Raw genomic sequence first — 24,945 nt, 5'->3', positions numbered from 1 at the left:
CAGGTTCGATCCCTGGTCCTGGAAGATCCCCTATGCCACAGGGTAACCAAGCCTGTGCACCACAACTACGAGCCAGCACTCTAGAGCCCTGGAGCCACAACTATTGATCCATGAGCTGCAACTACTGAAACCCAGGCTCCTGGAGCCAGTGCTCTGCAAGAGAAGCCACGGCAATGAGAAGCCCGCGCACCACAGGTAGAGAGTAGCCTCTGTTCGCTGCAACTTGAGAAAAGCCTAAGCAGAAACGGAGACCCAGCACAGCTAAAAAAAAAATTAAATAAATAAAAACCTCACACTAGGTAAAGGGCCATAGAGAATCAGGAATCAAGAAAGGGTGTCAGAAGATATAGGGCACTGTCCCAGGATATTTAAAAAAAAGAAGAAAGAAAGAAAGACAAACAAGTTCTTTTCCTCCTCCCCACTTTTCCTTTGATTATGAAACTGTAGGCTAAGTTCTTGGGGTGCCACATTTCTCAACCTCTTGCTTGTAAACCTCACAAGTGTCCCATTCTAATATGTCACTTCTTATCTATCACTCTGTCCCTTGCTGAATTCTTTTCTACACTGAGACATAAAGGACGGTGGTACCAGAGCTCTTTGGAGCCCCCCTGAAATGACACCAAACGGTTTCACTGTCTCCCGGAAGGAGGCCCTCCTTGGTCCTCCGTTACTTCACCATGCTCTCGCCAGCACTTAGCACTGTCAACCTCACCACGCTGAGAAGAGTCCTGCTCTCTTTAAACCCTGGAGAGTTTTCTCTCTCCTTTCAACATTCTTCTACCTTCTCTCTGCCCCTCCAAATTTTCTCTTCTTCAGGCTTAATGTTCCTGATCCTTCAGCTACTATTTCTTGGCCAAGTGTCCCTTCTCCCTCCTGCTTCTCCTCCCCCTTCACTGACACTCTGCTTCACCTGCTTCTTCCACTTCCTCAAAACTCAATTCATAACCTGGGCTCCCACATGCAGTGGCTGAGAGCTTGGCAGCAGCTCCTTTATCTCCATCCTGATGGCTTGATGGCTGCAGCATCCTTTGTTTGCTGATATGGAAGGCAACATTTTTCATTCACATAAACCGCACCATGATACGTCACAATGCCCTAGCCAAAGGCTGATCAAGGGCCCTGGCAGAATCCTTGAACCACAAGCTTCAGAATAGATGGCCTGGGTTTGTCATCCTCTTCAAATTCTTCTTAGTTTCAAGACCTGGGGCAGGGACTCCCCTGGTGGTCCAGTGGTTAAGAATTCACCTTGCAGTGCAGGGGATGCAAGTTCAATCCCTGGTCGGGCAACTAAGATCCTACATGCCACGGGGCAACTAAGCCTGTGCACCACAGCTAGAGAGATCCCACATGCCACAACTAAGACCAGACACAGCCAAATAAATAAATAAATACTAAAAAAAAAAAAAAAAGACCTGGGGCAAGTTAATATCCCTGAATTTCCATTCCTTTATTTTTGGGGTGTGGAGGGAATACTGCATGGCTTGCAGGATCTCAGTTCCCTGACCAGGGATCAAACCTGTGCCCCCTGCAGTGAAAGCATGGAGTCCTAACCACTGGACTCCCAGCGAATTCAGTTTCTTCATGGAGGGAAAATGAGACCCATCTCCTCGGGTGCTGCAGACTTTAAATGCAATCATATGTGAAGCATTCAGCTCAGGGCCTCGATAAACGAGCACAGCTCTTCAGGGAAGTATTATCACCCCACAGACATGTCTGCTGTATGTGAACCCTTCCTTCCAAATGACACCAGGACTTCATGCTTCTCAGCCTGTCCTCCCAGCCCAGCAACTCACACACAAAGAAATCAGCTGACTGTGGTCACATGACCATCAGGAGACCTCAGACCTAAAGCCACTTTCTGAATTCCTTATTCAGGGCCACAGCTAAAAATCTACCCATGTGCTAACTCCTTCACTGGTCAAAAACAATTTACTGAAAAGATTTTCTCCCACAAAGGAGTTTTCTCGTCCATCAGATTTTGCCAGTTTCACCCACTGCTATGGCAAACAAGCTTTCCTATCTCTGAAGGATAAGCTAGATCATCTTCAAGCACCCCAGAGCCTGCCTGACCACGGTTCCCCCTCCCTCTGCCAGAGCCCTCCACTCACCCAAAGGCTCTCTCCCACCCAAGCCCTTCACCTTGGTGACTGGGAACTCAGAATCTGACTCAGACAGAAAGTGAAAGTCTCTCAACTCTCTGCAACCCCATGGACTATATATATACAGTCCATGGAATTCTCCAGGCCAGAATACTGGAGTGGGTAGCCTTTCCCTTCTCCAGGGGATCTTCCCAAACCAGGGATCAAACCCAGGTCTCTCACATTGCAGGCAGATCCTTTACCAGCTGAGCCACAAGGGAAGTCCAAGAATACTGGAGAGGGTAGCCTATCCCTTCTCCAGCGGGATCTTCCTGACCCAGGAATCGAACTGGGGTCTCCTGCATTGCAGGCGGATTCTTTACCAACTGAGCTCTTGAATTCAATCTGGGCTCTGCAGTTCTCAGGAAAACTCTTTACCCTTCCCTAGCCTGTTTCCTCACTGATGAATGGAGGTGATAATAAGGATGATGATTCAAAGGGATGAAGTCTGAAATCTCCAGCTCACGGCAAGCCCTCAGATATTAGCTGTCATTGCATCACCGTCACCATCATCATCTCTCCATCCCTTTTATGCAGTCCTGAACTCAAATCTATGTTTGAACCTGTAACTTTGGAAACAACTCTTTAACTTTGTGCCTAGTTTTCTCAGCATAAAACGGGAATAATAAAGTAGTAGCCTCACTGGGCTGTTGCAAAGATTAAACGGGTTCAGTTCAGTTCAGTTCAGTCACTCAGTCATGTCCGACTCTCTGCAACCCCATGGACCACAGCACGCCAGGCCTCCCTGTCCATCACCAACTCCCGGAGTTCACTCAAACTCATGTCCACTGAGTCAGTGATGCCATCCAACCATCTCATCCTCTGTCGTCCCCTTTTCCTCCCGCCCTCAATCTTTCCCAGCATCAGGGTCTTTTCAAATGAGTCAGCTCTTCGCATCAGGTGGCCAAAGTAAAACACTTAGAACCATGCCAGGAACATAGCAAGTACTCAATAAACATCAATGTGAGTCAGCAGCATTTGAAAGCCTTATTTGAAGATGTCCAGGAAATAGAAGTTTCCCTGGCCAGTCTTCCGCTGCTGATGGAGACTCTCCTGGGAACACACACACTCAAGCAGGAACAGGTCTAACCCAGACTCATTTTTTCTTCTTTTTGTAAATAAATTTATTGTTTTTAATTGGAGGATAATTGCTTTACAATATTGTGTTAATTTCTGCCATATATCAACATGAATCAGCCACAAGATATACATATATCCCTTCCCTCTTGAACCTCCCTCCCACCTCCCACCTCCCACTTCCCACCCCATCCCACCCCTCTAGGTTGTCACTGAGCACCAGCCTTGAGGTCCCTCCATCATGCAGCAAATTCCCATTGGCTATCTATCTATCTTACACATGGTAATGTATATAAGGTACATGTTTCAACGTTACTCTTTCAGTTCGTCCCTCTCTTTCCTTCTCCCACTGTGACCACAAGTCTGTTCTCTGTCTGCATCTCCACTGCTGCCCTGCAGACAGGTTCATCAGTACCATTTTTCCTTAATTAGGTCCCATTTGTTTATTTTTGTTTTTTCTTGAACCTGATTTTTTTTTTTTTTTTTTTTTGGTCTTATTTGGAGTGCCTTGGCCTCCACGCGGCCCTTAGGCCCCAAATCAGAGAAAGCCAAAGGGAAACACAATGAAGCCAGCTGTCATTTGAGCCCCTACCTATCAAGGATACCAGAGAACAGCAACACAGCCTGAGTCCCAGCCCTCTGAAGGCCCAGTTGGAGGCTGCCCTCGGCAGAGAGTCACCCCGGCGACACAGCCCACCTCTGCCTGCATGCTCTTCCCACATCTCCCGGCAGCTCCATGAGGCCCCTGAACACCTCCTCCTTCCTCCCCCTGTGCTGATTCTGTTCATAAAACACTTCTTCCTCAACCCAAATTATCCCCCAGGATAACCAGTTCTCCATCTGCAGAAGAAGGACAGCTCTCTGCCAGCATTTGACGTAGCACTGGGACACTTCGCCCAAGAGACAGGTCAGGCCAGGCAGTTCCATCAAAACCAATAATTTCACTTACAAAAAAAAAAAAAAAACTCCTATCCCACACTTAGAATTCTATGTGGAAAAGTAACTTTCATCAGTGATATGTTTAAAGCTCAAAGATGATCATTAGAATAATCTTGAGATAGCAGGATGGGATGAGAATACAACATCTAATTATAAAGGATTGAAAACAATGCACGTACATCATCTCTAGAAATAAGTAAAGCCTCAATAGTCCATGAACCTCAAGAGTCAATTTCACAAGCCTCCAGACCTCATGTCTGTATTTCTCACAATGACTTTCAAACCACGTTGACCGTCACCCACAGTGAGAAACACATTTTATATCTGGCCCAGTTCACACATGCCTATAAATGTTCACATGAAATAAAAGTTTTATGAAACCATACTTGTTTTGAGTGTTATGAATTCTGATATTTTCAAGTTTATTTTTTTCACGGTGTTCACGACCTACTAAATTGATTTCATGACACCCTAATGAGTGATGATCCACAGTCTAAGAAACCTATTTAAAGGAATTTAGGAAAACTCCTCCCAGCGTGGAGCTGCAAGAAAGTGTAAGGGTGAAGGTCAAGGCACCAAGGTTACAGAGTCCAGGCTTTGAATAAAGCTGGAATCGCCTGTGACTCAGGAGAGCATGGTGGAAGGAAATAAGGGGAAGCATGTAAACCAGGTCTCTGCCCGGTAGCTAGATGACCATGGGCAAGTCATTCCCATGTCCTGCTTGGATTAAGCCTACTTATATTAAGGCCCTCTATATTTCAATGCTGGAAGATACAGCCTATGAACCTACATGGCAACTAAATCAGTTTTGGGAAGGGACCAAGGATGAAAGCCCACAAGGTTACTAACAGTCAAGGAGACAGGATTTGGAATGTCTCTAAGAGACACCTGGAAGCAGAGGATCCCCTCCTCACACCTGCAGGAGCAGGACACTAGTTCCCTCAGGAGGCCAATGGTTCATAGTCCTCCCTAGGACTCCTCCCTTGAAGAAGAAAGCTGCCTTAGGCTTCCCTGGCAGCTTGGTGGTCAAGAATCCACCTGCCAATGCAGGAGACACGGGTTCGATCCCTGGTCCACAAAGAACCCACATGCCATGGAGCAACTAAGCCCAAGCTCCACAATTACTGAGCCGGTGTGCCTGAAACCTGTGCTCCGCAACAAGAGAAGCCCACGAATGCAATGAGAGAGTAGCCCCCATCCACTGCAACTAGAGAAAATCCCAAGCAGAAGCAAAGACCCAGCACAGCCACAAATGAATAAATAATTTGAAAAAGAAGAAGAAAGCTGCCTTGCCCAGGTTAATTCCAGCTCCCCAAGAGCAGCCCACAGCCAGCGCCCACTTGGTGCAGATCCCACTGTCCCATTTCTGAAGGACCATCACAGCTCCAGCCACCAGATTGGCTTCGGCCTCTATTACACAACAACTGCACTGCAGTTCAACTTCTCTCTTCCCTGCTTCCCTCCCTCCCTTACAGATGTTGTGCCCAAGAGCTCCTCCTCCTATAAGCCACCTGTCTGCAAATCTCCATCTCTGAAGACAAAGCTGCAATGACATTGGCCAGGGTCACAGGAGGACATTTAAGTAAAAATGGTACCTTTAGGACATTTTTCAAAGATGTTTTTGAGAACTGTTTCTCAGAACTAACATTTAAGGAGCAATCACATGTGTTTTTGCATTCCAGGTCTCATTCAATCCACGCGGCATCCTGGGAGGCAGGCTCTGTGTTGTTACCTCCATTTCACAGATGAGGAAACCAGAGATTCGAGGGGTTAAGAAAGGCACCCAAGCCCTCACATGTGATCAGTGGAGGGGCTGAGGTCTGAACTCAAGCCCTAGTCCTCATCCCACTCCACTGAAGCTCTGTGATCACATGGGCCACATGGAATGACACGGATTCACTCATGTCTGTCTCCTTCTCAAATCTCTCCCTCCTCGGTGGCAGGGGCCTCGTGCTATGGATCTTAAGTACTTAGTGTAGGCCAAGTCCACAGCAGGACCCGGGTGATAGTAATGTGACAATATTTGGTGGTATACTCGGTAGCGATGGTGGTAGCAGTCAGTGCCTCGTGTGCACTAAGCCCTGGGCTATGCCCTTTACATAAAGCATTTGGCCCTTTCATTTCTCTGTGACCTGAGTCCTTTTATGATGTCTAAGCGGTGAGTGGGCTTTCCTGGTGGCTCAGCAGTAAAGAGCCCACCTGCCAATGCAGGAGACGCAGGTTTGATGCCTGGGTCGGGAATATCCCTGGGAGAAGGAAATGGCAACCCACTCCAGTATTCTTGCCTGAGAAATCCCATGGACAGAGGAGCCTGGCAGACTACAGTCCACGGGCTTCCAAAGAGTCAGACACAGGCTGCAGTCCATGGGGTCCCAGAGACAGACACGACACACAGCAAAGCTCACCTGGGACCCGCCACAGATTCGAGTTCCGTCTGGCAGATGCACACTGTACCGGCGCTAAGGAGTCATGAGGGCCACGGTGAAACTGGCCTGCTAGGGTTCCCCAAAATGCCACACGATCTTTGTGGCTTTTCCCATCAAGAGGAAGAGGCTCTTCCCCTTTTCTTTCTTCCCGTATTTCTCGGGTGGTGTGACCTACTTTCACTAAGAGAATATGGGAGAAGTGCCACTGTGCAAGTTCTGAGCCTAAACTTCAAGAGGCCCTGTGACTGCTCCTCATGCACTGGGCATGCACCCACCAGCACGTGGCCGAGCTCAGGCCAGCCCACTGAAGATGAGGCCACCTGGAGAAAAGCCTCAAGTCTCAGGTGTGCCTGCCGGGGCCCCAGACACGAGCAGCCAATCCTCACGTGGGCCAGAAGGACTGCCCAGCTGAGCCCAGCCCAAGGTACTAACCCACAGAAACATGAGCTAAATAAAACAGTGGTGGTGTGAAGCCACTAAGGACTGGGGTGGTTTGTTAAACACCAGGTAATTGTGTCCGGTCAAATATCCAAAAGTAGAACCACCAAAGGATTCTTCCATAGGAGAGATGATGAATGAGCAAAAGCCTTTTCCAAAGAAGTAACTGAGTGAGCTCATCTCTGATTCAAACCAAAGTGTCTGCGATGTCCACGGGCAACCAGAAGCGGCAAGAATTCTGACGGGCTGGAAAACTGGAAATTCTGACAAGAACCAGATTGTTCTGCCAGCTAAAAGCAAAAAAGAGTGTCTCTTTATTTCATCCTTAGCAACACAAACAGACTGTGTTCTCCCCTAAACATCCCCTCCTGTATTCGATGAGATAAAGAGATCTAGCATTTCACTTCTCAGGTTTAAAGAAGTCAAGTTAGAGGTAAAATCGAATACCTCAGCTCCAAGGAAGTCAAAGGAAACCATGGCTCTGGGGGCTTGAGCAGGGTTCGCTGTTTCTCAGCAGGCATCCATTTGTTTTTACTCCCGAGCTGGTCGACACATCCCAGGACCCCCTGAGGTTGACACACCCCTGTGCCCAAGCTCCAGCCAAGAGAATGTGAGCAGAAGCAATATGCGTCCCTTCTAGGCTGAAGTGGCTGTGAAATGAGTGTGCTTTCTCATATTCCCTTTCCCCATCCTCCTGCCCAGTGGCGAGTGACCTGGGTGACTGGGAGGGAGGCTGCCTGACCAGGATCGCCTGCAGTGGCTCTGTGCCACGAGTGAGAAATAATGCTTCCCGTCGAGCCACAAAGCTGTCAGGGCTTATCTGTTACAGCGGCTTTCACAGATTCTGACTAATACCTTAGCAAAGAGAGAACGTGTTAAATGCAAGCCCAAAAAGTAGTTTATGAGCTCAAGTTCTCCTGGTAATAACAGAGCCGCGTTACTGGGTGGGAAAACTGTCAGGATGCCCTGGCTTCCTTGTTCTACAGTTTGCAATGGATGGGCAACATTGAAATGAAAAGCAGATGTCCCCCCAAGAAGGCAAACGGCACCATCCCTCTGTGGTTGACTCCAGAAGGTGCTTGTCTCCCCTACAGATTTCACTTCTGTGTGCAGAACTGAAAAAGTCCCCACTAACATTTCTCAGATTCTCAGTGACTTAATGCTCTGTGCTTTTTTTGGCTGCACCACATGACTTGTGGGATCTTATTTCCCCAACCAGGGCTTGAACCCATGTCCTCAGCAGTGAAAGGGCAGAGTCCTGACCACTGGACCACTAGGAAATTTCCAAAGCTCAGTGTTTTTTTAATGTTTTTGTTGAAGTGTAATATCATAAGAGAAGATGGGTACAAGTCTGCAGCTCAATGGATGGTCATAATCTGAACCCACCATGTAACCAGCACCCAGATCAAGAAACAACATCGCCCATACCCTGGTGTCCCCTCTTAGTCCCCACCAGTCTTCCTGTAGGTAATCACCATCCTACCTGCTATCACCTATGATTACTACAGATGACTACTTTCATCTGTCCCTGAACTTCAAGTACATGGAATTCTACGGAACATACTCTTGTGCATCTGGCCTTTTTTGCTAGTCATCCGTGTCTTATACAGCTGGAGTTTACTCACTCTTGTTACTGTACAGTATTCCACTGTGCACTGCTGATGGCCATTTTAGTAGCTTCCAGTTTATATACTGTTAAAGGAAATTATTGTCACTCTAGCCTACCAGGGTCCTAAAGTCAGGGACTTCAGCGGAGAAACTCTTTGTCTTTACCAAGAAACATGGCCAAAGCTGAGGTTAAGATTGAAGCATTCACATACTTCTGAAAATCACTCCTCAACAGGCTTTAATGAGGACAATTTTTGTTGTTGTTGTTCAAACAAAAATGATCAGAGCCTGTAAACCAGGAAGTGATTTGCTCTTTAGGAAAACTACAAGCTACAGCAAAACTAGCACTAAAACCCAAATCAAATGACTCCCTCAGAGGACTTACGTTCCCCATACCATTCGTTTATTTAAAAGGTATCTACGAGTACACACCATGTGCCAGGTATGGATCTGGGTACTCTCGAAACAGCAGGAAGTGAGAGAGATGGAGTCCCACCTCTCTGGAAACTTATATTCTAGTGGGGAAGACGAACACTCAACAGTCAAATAAACATCCAATTAGAATATGGAGGGGCTTCTGTGGTGGTCCAGTGGTTAAGAATCGATCTTCTAACGCAGGGGACAAAGGTTCAATCCCTGGTCAGGGAACTATTAATAAGATTCCACATGTCGTGGGGCAACTAAGCTCACACACAGCAACTACTGAGCCCCTACGTATCACAACTAGAAAGAAGCCTGGGTGCCGCAAGGGAGGTCACACGAGAGGCAACTAGAACCTGATGCAGCTAAATAAATAAATGAATATTTTTTTCTTAGAAAATGTGAAAGTGACAAGGGGTTATGAGGTTGTACCAGGGGAGAACCTGATTTGGAAGATCAAGGAAGGCTTCTCTGAAGAAGTGACAGCTGAACTAAATTCTGAACAATGAGTAGGAGGGTAGTGGGGTCAGAGGAGAGGGGAGAGCAATTCAGGCTCAAGATAGAACATGTGCAAAAGCCCTGGGCTGGGCAGAGCTGTGTCACACTGAGCAAGACCAGCTGGAGTCTTCAGCTAGAAAGTGAAATTCAAGTTGCAGCGTGGTTCAAAGAGAGGCTTGTGAGGGCCCAGAGAAGGCAGATGTTAAGGATGCCGACTTAATCCTGGAACAACGAAGAGCAAGCCACCAAAAAGATGGACCTCTAACAAAATGGAAAATGGTCCTTCACCATTCTATATGCCAACGCTGCTTCCCAAAGAATAATGTTGCCCCAGATAGAATTATTAATACCTCCAACCATACATTTTTCCAGGCACACAAAAAATCCAGATAACTGTCAAAATTCTCCTTTGCCACGTTGCCTAAACTCTAAAGAACGGACCCCACCTTTAGGGAGGGAAGGTCTTCAAAATAGGGCTATTCCATAAGAATCAGCACCCCCACCATCACATCCAGACAAGAGACAGTCCTGCAGACCTCACTCTCTACCTTCACCTACATTATATAGGAGTCTTCTTCAAAGGGCATGGTAGACATCCCACCCACAGCCTAAAGGGACCCCCAGAGTTTAAAGGGAAACTGGTCCGAAATCTATTTAAAATTGAAATGCCATCAACATGTTTTCAAAATGAGGCAGCAGGTGGGGCAATCACAGATTTCAATTCAATTCAATTTCAATTTCAGTTCTGAGGTTTGCCGCCAATGAAAGCATTGAAAGCCAGGAAGCTAGCACAGAAAGCACTGAGCTCAGCCTCGTTCAAATCGCCTCTCTGACCGCAGCTGAGCGCTCCACCCTCAAATTCACTGTCAGCTTCCCCGAGTGCTCTTGACCATGACACGTAAGCACCTTCATTCTTGCATCATGTCCTTGACTCGGGAGCGTTCATCTTGCCTCCCAACAAGATGACAGACTGAGTTAAGGACAAGACAGAGTCCAGCCATGGTAATAATGGAATCAATTCTGTTTATCAAGTACTTACTGTGTATCAGCAAGGAGCTCAGGAAACACCAGCCATGAGCCCTATAAACTAGGTTCTAATGACAGCCTTTGACCTCTGAAAAAACCAAAAGCTCAAAGAGCTTCAGCAACATGATCAAGGTCCCATATGTGTGTACTCATTTGCTCCATCGTGTCCAACTCTTTGCGACCCCATGGACTGTAGCCCGGCAGCTTCCCTGTCTGTGGAACTGTCCAGGTAAAAGCGGGTTGCCATTTCCTACTCCAGGAGATCATTCCAACCCCAGGGATCGAAGCTGCATCTCTTGCGTCTCCTGCATTGCCAGGTGGATTCTTTACCACTGCACCACCTGGGAAGCCCACTATAAGAAGCCAAGATTTAGGAACTTCCCTGGTGCTCCAGTGGTTAAGTCTCTGTGCTTCCGATGCAGGGGGCATGGGTTCCATCCCTGGTTTGAGAACTAAGATCACACGTGCCACCCGGCAGAAAAAAAAAGAAGCCAAGATTTATATTGACGCCATCCTGTCTCCAAAGCACAAATCCTTTATCTCCAGTGGAACATGTGCTCAATAAACACGAGCTGGGTGCGTGAGAGCAGGAGAGGAGAAAAGGAGTAGGAGGATTCCTTCTAGAGACATCATTTCTTTGGCCTTCTACGATTAAAGATGCAGCAAAGAGTGATATCCCTATTGTTAGAACCATAAAAATAACCCAGTAACCACCTCCCAAAATAGAATCATCAACAATATGACTGACACGAAAATCCAAATGTCTCTTTAGGATGTGAAAAATAGCAGCAGCCCCTCCACGCTCTGGGAACACACCCTTCACCACCCCACCCCACCCCCGCCCCCCGCCCATCAACGCCACCACTGCTTCTAAATGGTCATTTCAGTTTCTCTTATCTGACCTCCAACCCCACCAGCCTGGAATTTCAGGAACTGAGTCACAGCAATTACGGTTTCAGAATACATCAAATTCTCTTTTTCGAACATTTGGCCATCTCACTCACCCCCACACATCCCGCTCTACAGCAATGACAACAGTCACTTCCTAGTCACTATGCTCCTTCACAAGGTCCAGACACCCCCCACCCCAGCCCCCCACATGACGTTGCCCTCCCACCAGCTCCTCCTGCACACACACCCCCCACTTCCTGTTCCCGACGGAGCCCCGTTCACTCTTCCAGGGCTCCATGTTGCTCTCCTCTGCCCGAAACACCCACCCCAGCCCTCACCCCCTGTCAATCTGGGAACTCCCACTCCTGCTGAAGATTGTTCCCAAATGTCAGCTCCAGTGTGGAATCTTCTCCTCTCCTCCCAGGAGTACGGATGTCATTCAAAGCCTTTTCACACCCTTGGTGTAATACTTCTCATTTATGTACCGGAAGTAACTGGTCCTGCTGTTCTCTTCTCCCCCTCCAAAGACCAGAGAGATTTTCAAGGGCAAGCACAGTGTCTTCTTTCTTTCCAAAGCCCATACTGCAACCTGATGTTATACAATGTATTTCTTCTAAGTTACTTAATTGCTGTTCTTCCAATAAATGTCCCTGAGGGCAGGGGCTCTGGCTCCTTTCCTGGTCTAGTTTTAGTTCCTAGAACAGTACCCGATTCATGGTAGGCACTCAATGAATATTTACTGAATGAATGGATAGATGGACAGATGGCCAGATGGATGGGGAAATGGCTGGATGGATAGATGGATGGATGATGGAACGGAAAAACGGCTGGGTGGACAGAGGAATGGATTGGTGGGTAAATGGGTAGACGGATAGACAGATGTGAAAGTGAAAGTCAGTCTTTTCCCACTCTCTGTGACCCCATGGACTATACAGTCCATGGAATTCTCCAGGCCAGAATTCTGGAGTGGGTAGCCTTTCCCTTCTCCAGGGGATCTTCCCAATCCAGGGATCAAACCCAGGTCTCCCACATTAAGGGTGGATTCTTTACCAGCTGAGCCACAAGGGAAGCCCAAGAATGCTAGAGTGGATAGCCTATCCCTTCTCCAGCAGATCTTCCCGATCCAGGAATTGAACCAGGGTCTCCTGCATTGCAGGTGGATTCTTTACCAACTGAGCTATCAGGATAGGTGTATAAAGGCAGGATCATATTTCACCAGCCCAGGGTCACAAGGCCATGGAAAGACAAAGCCAGGATAGGAAATCGTGTCTATTTGATTTCTGAGCCTTCACTAGCAAGTCCAATTTTTACTGCCTATCTAGAGATGCAAAGTTTGGTTAACTGGGCAGTGGGCAGTGGCAAGGTGAAAGAAGAGTCTAGAATTTCCCCCAGGAACATTGTTACTGTTGAGCAAAGTTAATTTCTGTTTACTAAACGAATGCCAAGACTCAATAAGGAGGACCAGAACCCTTCTAGTCTGGATCTGAGTTCCCCTTCTGATCCAGTAGGGCAAATTTTTGCATGTGGGCTACAGGGGAAAGAGACATCCAAAAGACATAGACAAGCAAGCAAAGGACAATTCCTAGGACTGACATATATACACTACCATGTGTAAAATAGATAGCTAGGGGAACCTGCAGCATAGCACAGGGAACTCATCTGGGTGCTCTGTGATGGCCTAGAGGGGTGGGATGGGGAAGAGGGTGGGAGGGAGGTCTAAGAGGGAGAGGACACACACACACACACATAGCTGATTCCGTTTGTTGTACAGCAGAAACCAACACAACACTGTAAAGCGACTATGTGTGTATGCTAAGTCGCTTCAGTCATTGTCCAACTCTTGCCAATCACACCGACCATAGCCCGCCAGGCCCCTCTATACATGGGAGTCTCCATGTAAGAATATTGGAGTGAGCTGCCATTTCCTCCTCCAGGGGATCTCCCCAACTCAGGGATTGAATCAGCATCTCTTACGTCTCCTGCATTGGCAGGTGGGTTCTTTACCACTAGTGCTCCCTGGGAAGCCCCATAAAACCACTATACCCTTATTTAAAAAATAAAAAGAGAAAGTAAAAAAGAAAAGGTAGCAACAACAGCAACGATAACAGTAACATTAATAAAGGCTATCATCCTGAATAAACGCTATCATCTCTTCAAGACACTGTCAAGAGTCTGAACTGCTGTGCCTTTCAATTCTGTGCAACACAGCTTCCCTGCAACACCAAACGTTTCTGGGAAGACACTGAACCCCCGCTTCCTGACTCACAAGGAGGAAGAGCCAGTAAGAAATGAGACCCAGAGGTAGAACAGCATGAGGCTCAACATTAGTTAAAAGTGGATTACAGGTAGAAACTAATACACCTGTATGTTTCTATAATTCCCTGTAGTCCCTTTATTAAAAAAAAAAAAAAAAAAAAACCACTTACAAAGGACTCAGATTTTTATGAGACTGAGACTTTCTTCTTGAAGCAATCAGAAAGATGGAAAGAGAACTGACAAAGGATCTTCCTCTACATGTGAATCAATGCTGCTTATTGTGAAACTACTTAAAAATTATCTTCCCAACGAGAGAAAACACACCACCCAAGCAATGGAATGAACCAGCAATAGGAAATCAGCCATGGACCCAGGGTGAGGAAGGTATTCAGCAGAAAATGCAAATAATCTTGTGCCCTTGAAAACTGGCTTTTAGCTCACAAATGCCTTTCACTGATAGATTTTGCTTGCTCTCTCTCTAATTGAAATATAGTGGATTTGCAATGTTCAGTTTCTGGTGTACAGCAGAGCGACTCAGTTGTATACTTCTCTATCTTGTAATGAACTAATGGAAAAGAATTTCTGTGTGTATACACACACACACACACACGTATAATTGCTCTATTTAATCTCAGTCTGTTGCCTCAGACTTGCCCCTCCATCTCTGAAATGGTGATTTTTCTCCTTTAGAACAACCTCAAACGGCAGTCCCTGAACAAAAAGGAAGCCAGCTCATCACCTGAGTTATTAGCTAAGAAGAGACAACGTTTTCTGTCTGTCAAACTGAGAGAGAAGCCATCTTAACATAATTGTCTAATTCTACTCAATATTCATCGTACCAAGGCACAGATAGATTCAGGGCTTCTCCACGGAATGTCACAGAGATAAGACCTTCTGTGTATCTTTATCTAAGATATGAGCTGCTTCACAATACAGATTTTTTAGCTCCAGTTCCTTGACACCTCAGACTTTCTCAGATTACCTCAAAGAATGAGAAGTTGTTTGATGTTTAATTCCCTGACTCCACCCCAACTGTTACATAGGCTAGCATCCCCTACATGCCCCCACAGCACCCTGAACATCCCCTTCAAAGTCTAACAAGAAAGAAGCTTTTTATTGGAGTATAATAGCTTTGCAATGGTGTGTTAGTTTCTGCTGCACAATGAAGTGTGGACGCAGCGTGGAAGCAGCTATATGTGCACACAGATCCCCTCCCTCTGGACCCCCCTCCCACCCATCCCATCTCAGCCCCTCTAGGTCTTCACAGAGCACCGTGTTGCGCTTCCTGTGCTTTCCAGCAGGTTCCCACTAGCTCTTTTACGCAAAGCAGTGTATATATGTCAGTCAGTCTCCCAAGTCGTCCCACCCTCCCTTTTCCCCTCCTCTTTGCCCACATGTCTGTTCTTTCATCTGTATCTCTATTCCTGCCCTGGAAATGGGTTCATCTTTACTATTTTTCTAGACTCCACATATATGCATTAATATATGATATGTTTTTCTAACAAGAGTGAAATTAAACATTGCTGCATGATTTGTATCAATAGAACGTCTTATCTCTCCCATTACACTGGAAGCCCCACGACAATAAGAATCTTCTCAATCTCATTCACCATTGTGCTCCTGCCATCTAACATAATTCCTGACACAGGGAGTTTAATGAGTGAATACTTTTTGGAAGGAAGGAAGGATGGATGGATGGATGTGGTAAATAGACAAATTTCCCACCAGATTTCCAAGCATTCGTCACACCTCCAAATGCCACATGTAAACGCTCTGGATTTTGTGAATGCTATAAAAAGGTCAACAGTCTATCACACAATTTTTTTTTACTTTTGTATTACTTTATTTTTTAACCGTGTGTGTTTTAAACACAACCCCCCATAAAGATAAATGTCTAAAAAGAAAGATGAGAAGGACACAAGGTTGCTATTTCCCTGGGGTCTCTCTGGATCCACTCCGATGGGGACCAGTGAAGCCTCATCTGTTTCTGGTATGTGTCTTTAGAACATAAGCAAGTGCTGGACCAAGTGGTAAGCAGGGCCTCCTTCCCACCTCATCACCAAATCCCCTTCTCACCTGCCTCTTTTCTCTCTAATTTTATCCATTTTCTTATCTTTTCTCAGTTTTTATGTCCTCTTTTCTTTTAATCTTAAATTTGGTATTTCATATTAAGAAGAGTTAAGAGTTGACAAAGTTAAGTTAAATGCGCTCACATTTGCTGTTCGGTCGCTCAGTCACGTCTAACTCTTTGTGACCCCAGGGACTGCAGCACGCCAGGCTTCCCTGTCCATCCCAATCTCCCAGAGTCTGCTCACATTAGGATTATTGTGAAACCTACTGCTAGGGTCTAAGGCAGCTCTATCCAACAGAACTTTCTGCGAAGCATTATACAATTTCAATGAAGACACAGGATGAATGATGTCAAAGAATCCTTGCAATTAGATCAAATGCCAAGAATGATAAGGGGCCACGCTTTTGAAAACATGAGCTTACAGATAATGAAATTCTCAGCTGGTTCCCCTCTCCAACCCAGGAATTAATTGGACTGCAAAGACAAAAGACCAGAGGATTAAAATTGTATTTAATAATTTAACTACTTGTAGCTGAAAAGCATCTAAAGGAGACACATTATCAAAATTGTGATATACTGGTCTATTTATGTGTATATGCACATGTGTGTGTACCTGTGTGCATGTGTAGAGAGAGACAGAGACAGAAACAAAAAGATAGAGAGAAAGAGACAGAGGCAGAGGAAAGAGACCCCAACAGCAAGAACATGTACAAATTATTTTCAAACCTTTGGTTTATCTTTTGACCAGTTAAGTTCTCTGAATCTTTTTCTTTACTGACCCAAATACACCATAAGCATGCTACATCTGCTTCCGGGCAGTACTTGGAGTATCACTGGTACTCAGAAATAATATATTTTTTAATGAGTTTCTAATAACCGGTATATCATATCAACTAGATTTTCAAAGGTCATATTTTCCATATTTACTTAGAAAGGCATTCTGTTGCCCAGTGACCAAGCTTCAAGCTCTCCCTGAGTGCTCTACAGCTCAAAATGAATTGGCTGCTGCCTTTTCAACAAATCAACCTTTCTTCTTGTTCAGATCCAGCATTAATCTACCCTTAAAATTTTTTACTTCATTTGGGACTTTGAGCCCCAAATCCCATTTCAGGTGGAAAAAATAAAAAGTCAAAGCAACAAACACAAATTCAAAAAGCCTGTGCCTTTTATCCACCTGGGACCCCTAGAACACATTCAGAAGAAGCCAAGAGATAAGTGGAGTCTCACTCACAGGCCTCTGGGATCTACTTCTGGGAAGGGAGAGAAGTGGAATAATAGAGGCTCCAGTAACCTGTAGCCTGATATGTGACTGTACACACAAAAAGGCCCTCTTGGTATTTCCCTGGTGGCCCAGTGGTTAAAACTCCATGCTTCCAATGCAGGGGGTGCATGTTCAATCCCTGGTCGGGGACCTAAGGATCCCACATGCTGCATAGCATGGCCAAAAATAGGGGGGGCCCTATTAATGATTTTACTGAGAAAGTTCAATGTGAACTTGAAGACATCATAAGTTCCTAGGGAAAAAATATGCCAAAAATAAAATGAACGTTTGATTCATCTTTGTTGTTTTTAAAAAGTACATATTCTAATTTCTATGTGCTAACTACAGACTAAAATAAACTTGAATCCTATAAAGTCAATGTTGATGAAACCAGCAATGACTGGATTCATGCAATACTTTGGGGATTTTAAGAATAATGTCTATTATAAGGTTTTTAAAAAGCCAAGTGAACTATATTCAATATCCTGTGTAAACTATAATGGAAAAGAATATTTAAAAAGGAATGTCTATATGTGTGTAGCTGAGTCACTTTGCTGTACAGCAGAGATTTGCACAACATGTAAATCATCTGTAATTCAATAAAAAATAAAAATTAAAAAAGGCTTAAAAACACATTTTCTAATCTATGCAGGAAAGGGGATAGCTGGTTTATTCATTATAATCATCAATGCTAGGTTTTCATAGTCAGAAAATTAGAGCACTGGGGTTTTTCTAGCGAGTCCATGGGAAGTTTAGATTTTTCTCACAAGAAGGGTGAGAAAATATAATCTAAGCAAGCTGGCTGTCTGAGGCCAGACTCACTGGTGTCACCTGAAGTCTACAAAGAAACATACCTAAGAAGAAAACCCACCTAAATACATGAAAGTCACATAGTCATTTAATGAGTTCCCGTATTAACTCTGTCCCCTTTTGACACAGTTCCCTACAGCTAAAGAAGTAATAATTTTCATCTAACTTAGAATTATCAACAGTGGATACTTCTCTTTTACCACTTCGTTACTTTTCACCATAACCCTATAAGGTAGGTACTATCAGCCCATTTCACAGCTGAGCAAACTGAGGCCACGACATATGGAAGACTTGCCCGACTTTACACAGTTGTAGGTGGCAGAGCATAGATTCAAACCCAGTTCTTTCTGACTCCAACCACATGCTAGGAATTCTAAATCTCTGTATTCTATTGTCTCCCTATTTCTAATGATGTCACTTCCTTTAAAAAAAAACTTTTTTTTCCTTCTCTGCCAAACTGCAAAAGTTTCTTGGGGTAAGAGTCTAATTCCACCCAAAGCTTTGTCTCAATTACAACTAAGGCACAAACGGCAGGTGGGCAGCTCCTCTAAAGAATGCTACAGAGACAAGTCTGCCTTGCTTATCTGAGGGATCCTATTTCTTATTCAGAATTTAGGCAGTTTCATAATAGAGATTCTCAGCTCCAGTCCCCTGTCACCAGAGACATTCTTAAACTACCTCACCGAGAATGGTCTTATAGAAAATACAGAAAGTGGAAACAAAACGGGAGAAATTATGTGGCAGTCAATCTAGATTTTTGTACAAAAGCAAGAAAATCTATTCTTCAGCTCCCTGAGCACACACAAATTTACAATTTCCCGTGGTTTATGGACTTTCCATCTTAGCATCCCCAATTTCTATGGCAGCACCATGGAGCCTGGGGCTCAGTGGTTTCCTTGCCTTATGATCATCCTACACACCTCCTACCCAAGAATGGCAGAGGCTGGATCCCCAGTCCCTTCTATTTTTGAGATGGAAAACCCCCCACCCTAGCTTTTAGCTGGGACTAGGGCTACCTGAAATTAACATGACATTTCCCACACACTCCTTTGCAGCAGCAGGGTGTGGGTATTTGATTAAGTTCTAGCTAATAGCATTCAGGCAGAAGTGTAAGAGGCAACTTCCTGTTCATGTGTCCTTCGCCTTCCTTTACCATTCCCCCTACCGTTGGCTGAAATAAAGATGTGATGACTGGATAGTCCAGCATCCTTCTTGAACCATGAGATAATTTTCACTTCTGGGGTTGTAGAGTGGAAAACTGAAAAGAAGACAGGACCCAGGCCTTTGGACTTCTGACTTTGGTGACAGAATAAAACCTTAGGCATTTTCTATGCAATGCTGATCCCATTTTAATTAGATTCACCCTGAGGAAATACGCAGTGCCAAAAACGCTTGAATAAGGAATAGCTCTGAGGTTCCAAAATTAGTCCCAGGTAATTCTGAGCATATCTGAGAACAATCTTAAGTAAGGAGTAAGTGTTAGTTGCTCAGCCGTGTCCAATTCTTTGCGACCCCGTGGACTGTAGCCCACCAGGCTCCTCTGTCCTTGAAAATCTCTAGGCAAGAATACTGGAGTGGGTTGCCATTCCCTTCTTCAGGGGGTCTTCCCGACCCAGGGATCGAACCCAGGTTTCCTGCCTTGCAGGCAGATTCTTGACTGAGCCACCAAGGAAGCCCCAGATTAAGAGGATAATCTTTCCCTTTCCTGAATATCCCTAAGCATGAAGTCCTAAACAACTCAATTTCAAGGGCTGTCAAATTGCCCCTTCCCCTCTCTTGCTCCTTCCCATCCAGCCCAGTTGGCATATATGAGCAAAGCAGCAACACAAGGTGGCCACATGTTCACAGCTGGATTTTGACTCTCACATGGCAGCTGGTTTCATAGCAAAGTAACCCTGCAGCCCAGTCTCCTCTTACACAAAGCTGCCCCACCACTAGTTTAGTTTGGAGACAATCCTAGGAGATGATATCTTCTGAGTGCTTAGTCTGTGCTGACCTCTGGTCCAAGCATCTTACATACTGTTAACAACTTGGAGCCACTTAGCAATTTTTAAAGGTAGGTATTGTTACTGGACCCATTTTATAAATGAAGAGCCTAAGGTACAAAGAGGCTAAGTAACACAGCTGCGAAGTCTCAGGCCAAGATTCCAAGCCACAGTGATAGCCTGACAGGCTGTGCACATGCCCACTACCCTACATTGCCTGGAGAGGAGATAAAGAAAAGCGATTTAAAAAATTAAGCATGGCGACCTCTTAAGCTGCCATGTTTCATTAGAAACTTTAATTCTGCCTTAATAGCTGCACCAGAAAATGCTGACCACTGTTCCTTCTTTGAATAAAAGGATCTCCTGCTTCAGATGTATCATTAACTGCATGTTGCAAGCAACATTCCCATCGTTAATAACTGCAGAGCAGCTGGGATAGAAAAGCTGCATAAAAATGTTTAAAAATCACCCTGGACCTCAGCAAGCCACAAAGACAGAAACTGATTCATGAAAGTGAGAGGTAACCTCAAAGATTTACATGTTCCTGGGCTAAGACACCACTGGCATTCTGCTCGAGGGGTTAACGTTCTAGAAAACAATCCAACAGTTTGCACCAGAACCAAAATGTTGCCATTTAAAGGGATGTGGGAAATCCTCTCACGCAGTGTGTAAAACTGGGGCTCCAAATCCTGGTAAAGGAGGAGGGGGATGGGGGTCTATGACACTCACCAGCTAAGCGGGCTCTGCTCAGATTTCAGGTTAGAGGACATACAAGTCTCAGAAGAAAGCAGTGCCACGCTGCAAGCATTCTGTACAACTGACAATGCCACCCACACTCACCAGGGATCACTTTACTTTCTCTGGAGGGTGGAGGTGCTACAACTAAACTGTCAGTCAGTGCTAAGTCACATCTCAGACTCTTTAATATTCAAATGCTTTCTTCCCCTGATCTCTGCCCAGCTTATCAGGGCAATCAACTGGTCCCTAAGACATTCCCCAGAAATGTGACATTTCTCACCAAACTCAGCCATAGCTGGTCTAAAAACGGGCACTTTCCAGACCAGAGGTTGAAACTCAAATGCCTTACAGGGGCCAAAACTGGGTGAAGCAGGCCTGGTCGCGATCGATTGGGACAAAATGGTGAATGTGCACCCTGCCTATGAAAACAGCTGCTCTCAGCTCCAAATGGTAGTTCTAAAAAGAAAGTGGGACCAACAGTCAGCAAACTTGAAGCTGCAAAGTCAGATACGTTTGTGAAATCTTCAGTTCTAAAATGTTGACATCAAATTAAAAAAATGTTTGACACCCTAAGGGCTAAACAAGACTACAGGTGATTTGGCATCTGGAGAGAGAATCTGCAGCCAGCGACAGTCGAGTCACCCTTAGGCTGGGCATCCCTGGCTAGGGTCAAGGATCTCAGGCCTGATGCAAGGACCCAGGTAAGCAGTCACTTGGAGTCTTCCTGTACCTAGCCGGAAGAGAGAAAGGGCAATTTAAACCAGGATCTGAGAAGCACTCCATCTGGAACCACTTCTTCAGAGAGGGCAGAGGCCCAGGGGACAATCACGGTCGCCTTTCTAGGGGATACACCATCTGCAGAGGCAGAGGCCACCTGTAGAGACCTCCATGGGGCAAGGGATGTGGAAAGGCATGAGAGCAGGAATCGGTGGGGAGGGGCTTCCCAGGTGGCGCTAGTGGTCAAGAATCTGCCTGCCAATGCAGGAAAGGTAAGCAATGCAGGTTCGATGCTTGGGTCGGGAAGATCCCCTGGAGGCAACCCACTCCAGTGTTCTTGCCTGGAGAATCCCATGGACAGAGGAGCCTGGTGGGTTACAGTCCATGGGGTCGCAAGAAGTTGGACATGACTGAAGTGACTTAGCATTCATGCGTGCACCTATCTGGCGAACTGACCAGGCAGGACAGGTTCACTCTTCAGATAGCTGCAGGAAGGGAGAAAGGGTGGATACACTTCCTCGGCCAGCGGGGCCTCTCAGCCCCACCAGCCCTTCCTGGATGGAGCATCTCTGCCCCACATACAGCACCCCTTGTATTAACAAGACCTTTCTGTGGTGATGAATTCCTAGTTTGGGAGGTCACTCTGACAGCCGTGGTGCCTTCACTCTCTGCCTAATTCAGTCACTTCTAGGAAGTCTTTTTTTACCTTCTCTTTGCACAAATGGGCCAGAACCCCACAGCCTACCTTGGCACTGAAATCCTTGCTTCCCGAAGCCCCTGCAAAGGCAGAAGGAGGCATGTCAGACAGCCCGAGGGGCCCAGCCGCCGGTTAGTTCCCCCGCAGAGTCACCCCACTTCCCCTGCCCCTCTGGCCCAGGTGCAACCTCCCAGCCACAGGCGGGTGCCCAAGAGTCTTCCGCCTTTCAGGGGGAGGGGGAAGGTAGGAGTTCAGCGGTAACCTCCATCTCCCCTCAAAAGGCAGAGAGAGGAGTTTGCGACCACCAGGTGGCGGGGTTGGGGGAGCGTTTCCGTCGTGGTGGGGGCGGAGGGCAGGCAGGAGATCTGCCCACAGAGATGCCCGCGTACCCTCGGAGAAAGAGAAAAGAAAAAGACGCATCGGGAGGGAGACTGGCAGAGCCCCCGCGGCGGTGGTGTTCCCGGGAGGACAGGGACTTAAAGAGGACTCCCCATGCCCAGAGGGACCGGGGACCGGAGGGTTCCCGCAGTGATGTGCACCGGGAAACCGAGGAGTGGAAAGGAGAACCCAGGTCCACAGGGAGGAGCAGTAAAGAGATAACACAGGGCGCTGCCCTCGGAGACACGGAGGAGGAGGAAAGGATGCCCTGTGCCCGCAGGGAGATAGAGAGAGGACACTCAGGGCGCTGCCCCCGGAAAGGAGGGAAGGGGGGTGAGGGTGCCTCGAGCCCGGAAGGAGGCGGAGGGACAGGGAACCCCGTGAGAAAAGGCACTAGAGACGCTGCCCTCCCGGGGAGGGACAGCCGTCCGCGCCGCGGCCCCAGGGCGCTCCGAGGCGGCTGGGAGGGAGACAGGGCAGGAGGCACCCCGCGGTCGGCTGTCTGGGACCTGGGGGAGCGGGAAGCCGCAGGACCGTCCACCAGGGAGTCCAGGGCAGAAGGGTCCGCAGCGGGGAGCTCCGGGGATGTGGGGCTTCTCCTTCCTCGGAGGCGCAGGGCGGAGGGGGGACGCGGACAAGGGTCCCCGCGCGCGCGGCGCTGCCCTCGGGGCGCCGAGAAGGTGCCCTGCGCCGGCGCGCTCTCACCAGATGAAGTCGGTGCAGTGGCTGCAGAAGGTGGGCTGCTTGAAGAAGCGGGCGGTGAATTTGTGGTTCTTCACCTCGTGCACGTTCTTCTGCCGGAGGGCGCCTTTGCGGGCGAAGCGCACAGTGCTCTCCTCTCCCTCGCTCGGCGGCGGCCCCGCGGCCGGGTCAGCCATCTTGCGCGCGGGGAGCCGGAGCCCGAGAAGTGCCGGCCCGGGGCCGCGGGACCGCGGGCTGCGGGCCCGGGAGGCGCGGAAGGAGGCGGCCGCTTAGGCGCCAGGGGCCGCGGGCGCTTCCTCTGCGCCGGCTCTGGCGGCCGCGGCGCGCGGAGCTGGAGCTGTCACTCGCCCAGCTGCCGCTGTTAGTCCAGCTGCGCTTGGCACCGCTGGCCCCAGCTGCGGGGGAGGGGGGCGGAGCCCCGGGCAGACCCCGCCTCCCTCATTTGCATCGCCTCCAGGCCCCGCCCAGCGCCGCCAGCTGCTTTACATATTAGCACCCCGAGGCTGCCGGCCTCCCAGCGAGGCGTTCTCAGCCGCAGCGCTGCGGCGGCGCCGGGGACCGCAGTCTGGAACCGCCAGACCTGAGCCTCGGCCCCCCCGCGCCGCGCACCCCCGACCCTGTCCTCGGCCTGGATTGCAAGAAGGCGATAAGCACCTTGGGTGCGCCCGGGGGAACCGAGAGCGGAAAAAGACTGATGGAGCTGGGGTGGGGGGTGGGGGGAGCGGGAGGAAAAGGGTGAATGGTGGGGAGTGGAAAGGGTGGGTGCGACGGTTTCCAACCGGGCTTCTGCAGAGACTGGTACCCATCCACAGCCTATCTGTGCCATTGGTCACTCTGCACGCGGCTCCTGGAGGGACGGGCTCCCGCTGTCACTCATTCGGAAAGGCCTGTGGCTCCACACACACACACACACAAAGACGCACACACGTACTGCAGAGGGAAGGGAGGAGCAATCATTATTTTATATATACACGTCTAACTCGACCACGAAGACAATTCTTGGCTTTGCTCGCCTGATCGTTTAGAAGAAAACTCCCTCCTTTCTGTCCATCCCCTCCACAAAGAGACTCAGTTTCTGTCAACTGTAAAATGGGGCCATTAAAGGGAGTGGGGAGGTGGAGGGAGGAATAAATTGGGAGATTGGGCTTGACATATATACACTACTGTATATAAAATAGATAACTAATAAGGACATACAGCGTAGCACAGGGAACTCTACTCAGTACTGTATAATGGCCTATTGTTGTTTAGTCGCTCAGTTGTGTCCTACTCTTTACAACCCCATGGACTGTAGCCCACCAGGCTCCTCTGTCCATGGGATTTCCCAGACAAGAATGCTGGAGTGGGTTGCCATTTCCTTCTCCAGGGGATCTTCTCAACCCAGGGATCAAACCCACGCCTTCTGCATTGCAGGTGGATTCTTTACCACTGAGCCACCAAGGAAGCCTATAATATCCTATAGGGGAAAAGAATCTTAAAAAAAGAAAAAAAAAAAGAGTGGATATATGTATATATGTATACCTGATTCACTTTACTGTATACCTGAAACTAATACAACATTGTAAATGAACTATACACTATATAAAAAATGTTTATAGGTGGGGAGGGGGGTTGGGAGAAATTTAAGAGGCCAGTGTTTCCCCAACTTTCACCTTGACCCATCTTCACAAATGCTGGTCACATTTGTGCACCATCTAGGGAAAAATATTTATCTAGTTTCTGAGTTTGAATAGCAAGAGGTATACATACTATGAAAATCTCTCCAGATGCTGCCACTTGCCCAAAACATCTGCGCCTGAGGCCTTCTTTTGTTTATGGGAGATTACCAAATGTTAGAGAGATGCTACGACACACTAACATTCAACTGGG

General features: G+C 47.4%; 1 protein-coding gene across 2 annotated transcripts in view; it reads right to left on the bottom strand.

Annotated features, from left to right (window-relative positions):
* The window catches only part of PRKCB (protein kinase C beta), a 380,788-nt gene extending 357,337 nt beyond the window's left edge, over positions 1–23,451 (bottom strand). For both annotated transcript variants that reach the window (XM_055561653.1, XM_055561652.1), the window contains exons 1-2: positions 23,080–23,451; positions 22,045–22,076 (exon numbers count right to left, since the gene is read on the bottom strand). In XM_055561653.1, the coding sequence (XP_055417628.1) occupies positions 22,045–22,076; positions 23,080–23,252 (205 nt within the window). In that variant the 5' untranslated portion in view covers positions 23,253–23,451. The remainder of the gene's footprint in view (positions 1–22,044; positions 22,077–23,079) is intronic.
* Positions 23,452–24,945: the final 1,494 nt, after the last annotated feature.

Source organism: Bubalus kerabau, chromosome 23, assembly GCF_029407905.1.
Source record: "Bubalus kerabau isolate K-KA32 ecotype Philippines breed swamp buffalo chromosome 23, PCC_UOA_SB_1v2, whole genome shotgun sequence".
NCBI lineage: Eukaryota > Metazoa > Chordata > Mammalia > Artiodactyla > Bovidae > Bubalus > Bubalus kerabau.
This window is presented reverse-complemented; position numbering and strand designations above follow the sequence as displayed.